We start from the raw sequence: 12757 nt of genomic DNA on the forward strand, positions 1-12757 counted from the left end.
TAGGAGGAAAGACTAAGTCATATTAGAAAAAGTTTTCTATTGCAGATAGCAATTAGCAATGACATCCACCGGGAGTGACACCACTACACAGCTTGTTCTCCCTAGGGTCTGGCATATAGGTCCTTTGTAGCCCTATAGGTCCTTTGTAGCCCTACATCCTCTCATTAGTGCCAAGTTTATTATGTGAAAATGAATGTTGACAAATTCCATTTCATGACAGAACACCTATGCAGTAACAAAATCTTCCTGAAAGTTTACCAGCCCAAGATACAAAAGCTTTAATCACAAGTTACCTGGGTTTTGGGTGGTGTCAGAAAAAGATAAATGTACCTTTTTCAGGCTTACTGCAAGCAAAGAACATTTTACATAGCAAGGCACTCTGAGAAGGCTCCTCACAGCCCTACTCCTTGCACAGGACTCACAGTTATATATGCATATGCTCTGACCCTCAGCAGAATACAACTTCAAAGCCTTCTCAAAAATCACTCAAGTGGATATGCTAATGCTGCAGATCTTAACAGACCGTCCCAAATTAAGAAAATTACAGCTTTACGCTATCAATAACAGGAACACTTAGAACACATACAGTTTGATGTCAGTGACTTAAGTCAGGACAATTTGACACAAGGCAAGGACAATCTTACTCTCTTGCCCTGGTGAAAATAAGCATAGTACACATATGGATGGAAAGCTAATGATTTAGCAACTGCTTTAAGAATGTAAATGTTATTATGCCCTGAGGAATGGCAGCCCTTCACTAGAATTATACTTCTATATCTACCTTTTTTTTAAAAAGCTGTTCAAATGCCCTTAAGCTGTCTGGAAGAGAACAGCACTCAGCTCCACATGCACAAGCCTGGACTGCATGCAGTGTTATTCTCAGCAGCTTATGTCATATGTTCAGATATTTGGCATTTATTCATGTACCCCCTACACACAGTTCCTGTGAAACAAACAGTGCCAGGACCACACTAGAGACATTCACAATGGCTGGCCAGCCTCAAGAGACGTTCACAATTGTACCAAACACTGTAATTTCATGGTCGTGAGTGTACTGAACAGAGGAGCCACACAAAGAATTAAAATGTGATGCTGTAATTTTCTAAACCAATACAAGCACTGTTGGCTCCCTCTGGTGCTAAATATACTGTCGTGTTACATACTAACCACCAGAGAAGTAAGGCAGTGATATAATCCAATTATTTTGTACAGTAGGTGATAGACATTCTAGTAATAACTGTTACAGCAGCACATTTCCTCCTGCACATAGAATCTGTAAGTCCTTATTCACAGCCTGTACCAACAGTTCGTATCTGGAGAAAATAAGACACACACCTCAAAGAACTGACATAGTGATCCCATACACACACACACCCCAGGCTCCCTTCCTCATGCCACATTTTAGCTTTCTAAAAGTAGTTTCCACCTTGTTTTTTACGATCAGACTTAAAAACTATCCTCCGGCTATAATTCATTAGATTGGCAGCGATTCCTACAGCAGTTTTAGAAAGCTAACCCAAACCCACTTTTAAAACCACGCATTTATGCTACTGTGTATATTTAAAATATGCATTTGCTATGCTGGACAGACTACACAATGCAAATCTTTTTAACTAATCTATTATTAAATCTGCTGTTCAACACAGTGTACACAATAAAAATCAAGTCACTTGTAGTCAGAGATGCAAGTGGCTGTTTGCGTTTTTTAAACATTCTATTCACAGCTTTGACCTTCCAGTGACACACCAAAGTACCCAAGAATGACTACTTGCATTGTAAGCATTATCCCTTGAATCGTTGCATCATTTTTAACAACTATTTGAAACTTGCTTGCAGCTGTTCCAAACTGCTACATTTCTGATGCAAAGCAAGGAAGTTTAAAAACCTAATCCGAAGGGCCGGATTTTTGTTGCTTTTATATCATTGTGTGGGAAGAAAGGAAGCAGGCAGCAGGTTTCTCTTTCCTTTCCTGGCACCTCCTCCCTTTCTCGACAAGATAAAGGTAGAAAAGTTTAAGGATACTGCCCCATACAGAGCCTCCATTTCCTACGTATCAGCAGATTTAAGCACCGCCCTGCAGAGCAAGGTGTGTGGTGTGACATTAATCTCCACCTCCTGGATTAGCAGCACCCCACTGTAATTCCCAATAGAAGAGAGTTTAACCTTAAAAAAAATGGGTAATGTCCCTGTGGTTGAAAGTGAGGCTGTTGACAAGGGCAAGAGAAAGGTGTTCTTGGTATGCTTGTTTTCATTCAGCTGTTCCTCGTACCCTTCAGCAGCAAACAGCTGGGACTGGAGCACCATGCCAGCTGCTAACCTGCTCCAACAGCTTCCAGACAGCTTCTCTTTAGCCACAATTAAACAAGTCTTGCAGGCATCCTCTAGTTACCAAGTAACTAGTAAATTCACCATGAGGTATGGCTACACCTTTTAAAATTCCATGAAAACCACAGGTACAAAAGGGTCTTCTCAGCAAACACCTACTACCAAACCTCAGTCAACAGAAGAATTCCTCCTCCGCTTCCTGAAAGCATAAATTCTGTAATTTAACTAGCACCATACTGAATCCTAATTAACCACACTTTAGCAAACTTGGTATTTTTATTTTAAGTCACCATTTCAAAACAAATTCGAATTCTGAAAAGAAGTTTATAAGCACAGTAAGACCAGGAGCTGGAAGACCTAGATTTACTCTCAAACATCATCTTGACTCTCAGTGCAAAGCCTGTGTCCCCAGATGTTAAATATGGGTAGTATCAAAATTTTCCCTTCATTTACCTTGAAGAAAGGTAGTATTCACAGTTAAGTTTTATTAATACCCATCTGGTAAGAAATGTAACATCACTGCTTTATAATGGACCTCTATCTGTAGGATTTTGAGCAGCAGCTATGTACTGTTTTCTCCATGAGTAAAATCAAAATTAATTTGTCATAGAAAATACTATCTCCCATTAAAATAAAAAATTATCTCTTTAAATATGAAACATTATTTTATACTAATTTTAAATAATACAAATCATGTATTTCATGTGATTTTATTTAATTCTAAAATAACTAACTTTTAAGTCAAATGTTTTTCCTGAATGGAGACTCAACATTAAAAAAGAGCTTTGTGATGTATTATTATACAACATTATTATGATTTACAACATGATTAACTATAACACCAAATGTACTTAAAGGAAATGCCTGTAACATCACTAAGTGGTCTTTGTTTCACTTCAGTAGCTTCTAGGGGATATTCTGCCTTTTCAGAGGAGTGAAAAGGAATCATCTCAACCAACTTCTGGTCAGAAATCCAGAAAGAACAGTATTCATTATTGTTAAGTCACACAAATGTATTACTTGTACATAAAAAGAAGCAGCACACTGCCGGTAGATATCAAGAAATAGCTTTTCTTCCTCAACATGGGCAGTATTGTGTAATGTTAGCAGGCAACTAGGTTACAAGCTGTCACTTCAGAAACTTCACCATTGACTGTAAACACCTTTCCAGTGTGAAAAGAATAATGTGAACTGCCTCTGCCATTGGATAACAAGCCTTCACGTAGAGTGCAGAGGATTATATGATCAGCAGAGACACCAAAGACTGCTGCTAGCCATCATGGGCAACGTACTTCCAAACACTGCTCACAGCTTGAGCCCCGAGAGGTGTGCTGCAGGTTATACAGCACTAATATTGATACAGCAAGCCTGAAAAACCCCTGCAAGAAGGCTGGCAGTGAGATGGTGTGCCCATGCCTCAGCCCCTGCAGCTTGTACCTTTGTGTACCATCTTCAGCTGCAGAGGCAGGTAAATGCACACTAAGCACCCCATCAAACTGAGTAAGCTGATGCCAAGCATCATCACTACAGTGCCAGCAGAGTTACTGGGCAGATTACTAGAGGACAGAAACACCTTAAACCACTGCATTTTCTTGCTCGGTCACAACAGAGGAAGGAAAAGATCTTACACAAACATAATCCTCCTAATCCCAAAGTAAATTATGCCCAAATTGTCCACCCATTAAAAGAAAGGAACTGGTACATGAAGTATAAAAAACATTCATAATGGATGCCTGACATTCCTGTGATCAACACACACACACCTGCTTTACACAGCTCTCCTCATGCTGTGGAGCAAACTATCAATAAGAGGACACAACTATTTCAAGATCAACCACTCTTCTCTCAGCCACGAGTCAAGACTTTATTATTGAAACACAGACTGAGCCAAATGACACTTATGTCAAATATATAAGCGCCCTTCTTGGATGTCCTACAAGCAAACTCAAGCCCTTTATTAAAAGCACATTTTTTCGGTTAAGGCCTCATTTTATCCAAACATCAAGAACTCCCACAAGAATTAGCTCTCAAGTATTTTGGTACAATGGACCGGGACCTAGCAACTTAACTAAGTAAGTACCTCTCCTGCAAGTCAGTTTGTACATCATAGCTTTTATATCATCTCATCAGTGCAAGCAGAAGCTCTGAGCAGGTTACTCACCGATCGATCACAATCTCCTTCTGTCTTAGCAGACCCTCTTTAATTTTCATTAGAGATTCCCAGTTGCTGAAGTCCTGATAGCTGGTACCTGGGTAACTCTGACGAGACGTTCCACTTGGAACCTGCATAAAATAATTGTAAAATTAGCCTCCTAAACAACAGAGGTAAATAGTATCCTAGATATCTATCTGGGCATTTACAAAGCGGTTTGTTGTTTCAGAACCTGACAATTGTTTTTCAGTTTAATTCAGATTTGCTTTATGTATAACAATCTTATTTACAAAAAAGTTTCTTGAAACAAACTTCAGCCCAGTGCCAGTGACTTAAAACAGTTTATCGTTTTTGGTTTTTTTAAAATCATTTACATAATTACAATAAACATCACAAAGTGTTCAGATCCTGCTGCAATTCTTGTAAGCACTGCAAACAAGTTGGCTTGATGGCTTTAGACCTGCTGGTAACTGCAGACAGTTGTTACCATTCACTTGCTTGACTCCCACCTGTAACTTTAGCATATAGAAAAATTCGCCTTGATGTGTGTATATTTAAAGTACACAATAAGGGAATACAGTTCTGGTTAAATTCTGTTTCCAAGTTTCACAAGTAACAGGTTTCAGACTTTCCATTCATCTTCACAAAAGCCAGGCTATGTGCCTTACAATGAATGGAGGGCTACAGTTGAACTTAATATGAACCAACAACATTATGGTTTGAAAGAAAAGTAAACAACTAACTAGGATGTTTTATCAAGAAAATTTTTATACTCAAACATAAAAAATGTTTTTATATAAAAAAATATTTGTATTAGGAATCCACATAAGGGAAAGTTTTAGTTAGAACTTTTGTGATCAGAATGAGAGATCCCAGCATCAGCTACCACAAAGTACCACCATCCTCCACCAGTTTTTTAATCCTGAAGAAAAGATTATTCTTTTTATGATCTCACACTAAACTATGTTACCCAAGGCTCTGTGCAGCCGGGCCTTGAACACCACCAGGGATGGAGCATTCACAACTTCCCTGGGCAACCCATTCCAGTACCTCACCACCCTCACAGTAAAGAATTTCTTCCTTAGATCCAACCTAAACTTCCCCTGTTTAAGTTTGAACCCATTACCCCTTGTCGTATCACTACAGCCCCTAATGAAGAGACCCTCTCCCACAGCCTTGTAGGCCCCCTTCAGATACTGGAAGGCTGCTATGAGGTCTCCACACAGCCTTCTCTTCTCCAGGATGAACAGCCCCAACTTTCTCAGCCTGTCTTCATATGGGAGGTGCTCCAGTCCCCTGATCATCCTCGCGGCCCTCCTCTGCACTTGTTCCAATGGTTCCATGTCTTTTTTTATGTTGAGGACACCAGAACTGCACACAATACTCCAAGTGAGGTCTGACGAGAGCAGAGTAGAGGGGCAGGATCACCTCCTTCAACCTGCTGGTCATGCTCCTTTTGCTACAGCCCAGGATATAGTTGGCTTTCTGGGCTGCAAGAGCACACTGCTAGCTCATATGACTATGGTTTATATTTCTTGTTCCATGCTCATTCATAATTACATCCCCCAAGCAATAAGACCAACAGAAAGCATTTGAAAATTCTCTCAATGTGGTGCCTAAAGAAAAGCACCTATACCACTGCTCACTGCAAGCACATTCTAGGTTTGAAAGTTTTGTGGGAATGAAATTTGTAGCATCTGCAATTTCTGGTAAGTCAGTTCATTAAACCTATGGTTATTCAAGGAAGTTACGTTAAGGGTGGCACTGTGCTCTACTGGGAGGCAAAGTATAGCAAAGCTAAGTGCTACCTGGATTAAGATCTACTCATTTGTGATGGATTTAACAGTTGTCTCGCTTCATCTTTCATGCACAATGACCAATATTACCATTAAAAAAAATCGTAAGTCGGTGGCATCACCTTAGCTCCTTTTTGTTTGGGCAACAGTCTAATAAGACTTAGGAAAGATACCAAGTCATGATTCTTCCTGTAAGTAATACATGTGCAGAGTCTTTAAGGATCAATGAATCTAAATTTAACCTTGCCTGGGTCACTCAATCCAGACCAGATAAACTTCAAAGTCGTGTTTGGTGCTTACAGAATACTTTAGGATTGTCACATATTGTTTTGTATTACAGTTATCCACATGACTGGCTGAATTAACAGACACCAGCTCAAAACTATTTCAGTGAAAGTCTCTTAGTCACAGATGCCATGTCATGCAATATAAAGTGACAACACCAGGAACTATCACTGTACACTGTGTCATGATTTTTTTTCCTTTGTTTCTCCCTCTACAGTGCTGAAGAATGCTTTTCTATATCCCCCTCAATAACATTACACCACAGACAAAAAAAAAAGAGAGAAACAGTCCTTAATGCAGTTGGGATTAGAAAAATTTCAGAGCCAGAAATTCCATCTCTACCCAAAAGAAACAGCCCACGAGGGTTTGACATGACAAACAAGAAATATATGGCTTTATAAAGCAAATCAACCCATTTAGTGAACAAGGTGAATTTTGTCTTTAAGACTAAACTACAGAAACAAAGAGATTAAACACAACTATTTAAATATGAACCCATCTTAACTGAATACATTCTAGAAGTTACCAGTTATTCTCTAGCAAAATTCTTCAAAGGAAGCTCCTTACTTCAATCTAGCACCTCTGCAAACTTAATAGTTTGCCCTAAAATTAGAAAGAAACTCTTCAACTTTGTACAGTAAGTGCCTATACTAAAAGTCATTTAAACATTAAAGCTGCTGAAAACCAAGGCAAGAAGTTTTGCAAAGAACAGACCAGTATTTTGTCCATTAAATGCTACTAGGTGTGTTGGTTTGGTTTTTAACCTACTATATAAAGCCTCCTTAGCTGACTGACTGAGGTGCTTTTGGCTTTGGAATATAGCTAATCTTATGGAGTATATACATACGTAACAACAAATAGAATATTTCGTACTATAACTCTGTGCTTCAATTTGTCACTCTGAACAGCTGAAAACAACAAAAAATGGTTTCTGAGATCATGTTTCAGCCAATTAAAAAAACAAACAAATAAAAAAAAGCTAAAATTACTTCTTAGTGCTTCCAAGAACTACAAGACACTTGTCTCATTTATGAGCACGTGGTCTTGACTACTCCAAACAGCTTTCTAGCTGCTTTGAATGGTGTGGCAACATACAAGTGGTCCATTTATACTCAAGTATTTTGTCTCCCAAGCACACAAAGTCAAATAATGAGAGTAAGCTACACTTTTAGGACTCATACAGAAAGCCATACACAGCTTCAAGTCCTCAACTTGAATTCTCCACAGCTACAAAGCAAAATACCAACTTGAAATACAGGACTCTTTTCCATCTGCCCTATAAAATACAACTATTTTTGTCACCTGACACCTTTGCCAAGAGTTATCAGCCTTGGACTGAGAACATCTGTTCAGTTAAAACAGTATCTTTTACACAGTGGCATCCAAAGGTCCCCACTAGTTGGTTTTTTGACAAGGGCTTGGCCTTGACTTTCACAAGCTGGCTAGCCTTCAAGTCACTGTTGAGGCACAGTTAGCTGCTGGGGGAAAAAAACATTAAGAAAATCTTTCCTATGCTAGCCTATATGCAAACATTTATTACCAGAACACACATTACTGACTGGTTCCATCATGTTTCTTAACAGTGGGAAAATAATTTTTTTCTGGACAACATTTGAATAAGTTAGGCCAGTCATGGCTGGGGCTTTAATAGTGCTAACCAAAATAATCTCCAAACATGCTTGTCGTTTCAGTCTAAAGCAGTTCAGTGTCTCAGCACAGAGTAGCACAGCATTTCCTGTAGTGTGCTGTATTACGAAGTAAAGGTGTAGTCGAAAAATGACAAAGTAATAGCTAATCTCACAGAATCGCAGAATTACAGAATCACAGAATGATTGAGATTGGAAGGGACATTAAAGCTCATCTAGCTCCAAGCCTCCTGCCATGGGCAGGAACACCTTCCACTAGACCAGGTTGCTCAAAAGCAGCAATGGATTTTAATGTTTTTTTTCCTTGAAAGTTGCAGTTTAAGTAATTTAGCGCTATCTCTACTACTGCTGTAAAGTTTTCACAGCCCATTACTAACAGTGAGGAAAGCAACAAAATTTAAGCAAAGTAAATGATCCCTTTCGACCAACTGCCTGTGCTGCCCTGCTATCATTAACCCCCCCTCTGCAGGTAACGTTCTTCTCTCTCTGCATTTTACAGACATTCAGTATTCAAGAGAAAGAGAATTCCCTAGCAGCAGCTAATCCAAAGCAAATAATTTGCACAACCAATGTCAGCAAGAGCACAAAAGGTTCCTTTTATTCATCTGACAGTGGAGGAAAGGAATACAAGTGTCCACATAGAAGTGTCTTCACAGGTTGTGCCTCAGGGGCACAGCACTTGCCCTACCATCTCACTGAGCAATGAGGGAGAAGGAAGAGGTGGATGTGGCATCAGCAAGCCCAAATGGACTATTATCACAGAGAAGCCTCTTGTTCTTTGCTTCCCTGTGATGGGAAAAGGATTAGATCTGTAAAGGCAGAGCAGTCATCCTTGATGAACTCTGCAGCTGCTCCCTTCCCCAGGTAAGGAAAGAAGGGTTAACCCATTGCTTCCTTCCCACCCAGATTTCCTCCTAACATCAGGCCAAGTGATTCACTTCAACAGCAACCTTAATTCAGACAACCCCAAGGCCCACCCATCTTCTTGCCAGCAAAACAAGACAGGGCTAGGGACTCTCATGCAAGAAAGTTGAACGGAGGCTGCAACCATGGAATCAGGCCTTAATTTCAAATCACTCTAAAAGGAAGGCAAGGAATCATTTCTACAAAAAGTGCCTACTAGAAAGAACAGCCACAAAGCAGCATCACAACAGATTCCCAGATGGGTAAAAACAAGGCAATGGACAGAGTCAAGAAATCCCAACTTGGGGTGTCTGCATTTCATCACCACCTACCTACCACTCCACTCTGTTCCGCTGTTGCCATTTAGGGAAGACAGTGTTTCTGCTCAGCAGGATATAAGCACTGCAATTCTTTGCAGCAACACCTAGGCTGCATCACATTTTGCTGCACTTAAATAAATCTCCATCAGTTATGAAGGAGAGAACATCTAATCATGCCCTTGCACCCTTATTCCACCCATTGGTACATGTGGCATTCTTTAGGGAATTTTTAATGGATGAGGAGGACATAATTAAAATCAAAATTGAACCATCATCGAGTTGTGAGGGACTGAGAAATAAAGGTGAATCATAGAGAGGCCAGCTCTGCCAACTGCAAGTGGTGAAATCTAGCAGAGAAAATAAATAAATGAATAAATAAAATGAGTCAGGCTTGGGAAAAAAAAACCCTAACACATACTTTACACAGATAAGCAACCTGCAAAGTAATTAATATAAGAGGGACCACAACTAACAGGGGGAATAAACTTGATAGGAGTTAACAATCTAACCTGCCTGAAAATCAGCTTAATGCAAGTCTGAATTGCCCATGTACAATACGTCACATCATGGAGAAAATGGGTGAAGAAAAGAATAAAACAGTGACTTTACATAGCTCTGTCATACATCTAGCTGGAAAAACATGTTTGGTTCTGGGCCTTGTACTACCAGAAAGTCACTGAAATAGGAGAACATGTTTAAGGAAGAACAACTCTAATAAAATGCCTAGAGTGGTAAGTAAAGAGCTAAATACCACAAAAGAAACATGAAATCTACCAGAAAATACTTTGCTTCCTAGGCTGAAAGTTCATACAAACCAAGGTTAACGGAAGAGCAATAGGACAATTTGGGGTACAAGTATGGGATGAAAAAGAAAAACACACACAAAAAAAAAACCCAAGCAAATTAAAAACTGGGAGAATAGTAGCATCTCACAATTGAAAGAAGATTCAGATTTTAGGATCTACACTGAACAAAGTTTATGAACTAAAGGGCAAGTCAGTCCTTGATGACGCATCAGGACTTCTCAGTGTTAGGGTTAAATTATGCTGGGCCCAAGTACATGTGACTAAGGATAGAACTGTCGACACAGTTATGCTCAAAGTTCACAGATTGAAAACTGAGATCAAAACTCATTCAAGAAACAGTTCACTTTAAAAATACGTAGCCACACTTCTACTGAATGAATGCTACACAAAAGATTTCCACAGAATAAGCAGCCAGCATGACAGACACATAAACCGTTATCCCAGTTTGCTGTATCCTAAATTAGTGTTGGGAATTTGGAACCTCAAAATTGGCAAACAGTACAACAAATAAAGAGTAATTCCCACTCCCCCACACCCTGCTGTTTTCATGCAGGGTTTTTGCTATTATAAGAATCATACCCATTCAGTTTTGCAGTATCATACAGATCTTTACAAAGCAAGCACATGAAGTCCTTTGCTACTGCACTAACCTGCTCCTTCTCTTCTTTGCAGCAAGTGTTTAAAACTGTGATAATGAGTTGTTCTGTTCTGCAAGGTGGGGGCAACACGCCTCTCTTTGCTTAGATGGAATTGTATTACTGCATCTGGTTTATGACTTTTTAAAGCTTTTCCAATAAAAGAAAATAAAATGCTAATGCTGATTACTTACAGACAGAATCACAGAATCCCAAGGGTTGGAAGGGACCTCGAAAGATCATCTAGTCCAACCACCCTGCAAGAGCAGGGTAACCTAGAGTACATCACACAGGAACTTGTCCAGGTGGGCCTTGAATATCTCCAAGGTAGGAGACTCCACAACCTCCCCGGGCAACCTGTTCCAGTGCTCTGTGACAATACTAACATTGTATCTTTTAGAAAGTGGAAAGCTTTTAAAAAGGAAAAGAATAAACAGTAACGGCATTAAAAGGCTTCATAAAAAAGCAGCACTCCCTCTACCCATTACACTTCTACGAGAATGCTGAAGCCTCCTTCACAAATGAAATCCCCACTGCACAGAAGGCATTATATGCTTTATTAAGAGATCTCACAAATCTGACCTACATAAGCCAGGGAGGAATTTGACCGTCCTACAAGTTACAGATTTTTGTACATTTTCTCCTTCCCCAGAGCTGTTTATACTGCAGCTGAGGCTTCCGAACTTTATCAAGGTCAGGTTTGATAACCATAGCAAAAGAGGAAGACATGATCCCTTAGCACAATAGCTTACAGATGAATTAAGAGCAAAGCATAGCAACTACATGGTTGCTGGGATACTAAGAGAGATGGGAGAAAACAAATGCTAAAGTCAGGTATAGTATTCAATATGCAGGGGAAAAAATAATAATAATTTTTTAAAAAAGCAAGCATAGTTACAGGGATTTGACAGCAAACACATGGTTACTTAACCATGGCATTTACATGAAAATTTACATTGCTATCAAAGGGACAGGGGGCTGTTCTCCTGCCCTTTCTCACCACTTCAAACATCCATACCTTTCAGCTCCCTCCTGACAGCCCCAGTCCTACACTCTCCCTCCATCCCACACACAGGGGTTATTTGTGTCTGGGTCAGGCTCCTACCGGATTCATTGCACAAGACCCTGTGAAATCTAGCACTGGCACACACTTAAGTGGAAAAGCAGCATACAAGACAACACATTTTACAATGGCACAGCTTTGTGCTGGATTAGTACAAACACGCAACTGCAAGTTGAATTATCTCAACTCCAGACAGTGCCAAACCCTCCATCAGTTTGCAGACTGGATATTTTCTAAGCTTCTGAAAAAAAATACTACTATGCAGTTGCTGTAACACTCTCAAGTTATTGACCAGCACCTGATGTTTAGATATGCAATCAGGTGGAACTTCCACGTGAAGGTGGCATGAGAGAACAAAACCAAAAACCTCCTATGCTTTCTTTTGAAATATCCTGCCTGTGCTGGGTTATCTGAATTACAAGTGCATACACAGGACCGGCAGGACAGTCCTGGCCTACAGTCAGAGACTAAGTGTGAAAGATCTGCATGGGCTCAAAATCTGCATCTAGCGGAGGTTTCTGAATAAAACAGGAATCTAACAAGGGATTAGTAAGGGAAGTGAACTGTAATGCTGGCCACTGCTTAACTAGCAAGGTTTCATTCCCTGCAGCACCTTTGATGGTATTGTGCAAAAGCCTCAAACAATTAACTAGTAAGTCAATATATCAACTCTGGAAAGACTTGGCAAGATCCTTAGGGATGCACATTGCTACTGTACAAGTCAAGGACAGTCTCATCACAAGAGGCTGCAGCCACTCAGCAGTCCCCCATGACTGTCTCATCTCTGGCACCTTACTCTATTACGTTCTTAAAGGGTGAAACCAGC

General features: G+C 39.9%; 1 protein-coding gene across 1 annotated transcript in view; it reads right to left on the minus strand.

The window, feature by feature from the left end:
- The window catches only part of CEP85L (centrosomal protein 85 like), a 110295-nt gene that overhangs the window by 26857 nt on the left and 70681 nt on the right, over positions 1-12757 (minus strand). Inside the window, exon 4 of the mRNA XM_034060755.1 lies at positions 4487-4608. Within this exon, the coding sequence (XP_033916646.1) occupies positions 4487-4608 (122 nt within the window). The remainder of the gene's footprint in view (positions 1-4486; positions 4609-12757) is intronic.

Source organism: Melopsittacus undulatus, chromosome 3, assembly GCF_012275295.1.
Source record: "Melopsittacus undulatus isolate bMelUnd1 chromosome 3, bMelUnd1.mat.Z, whole genome shotgun sequence".
NCBI classification, from domain to species: Eukaryota; Metazoa; Chordata; class Aves; order Psittaciformes; family Psittaculidae; genus Melopsittacus; species Melopsittacus undulatus.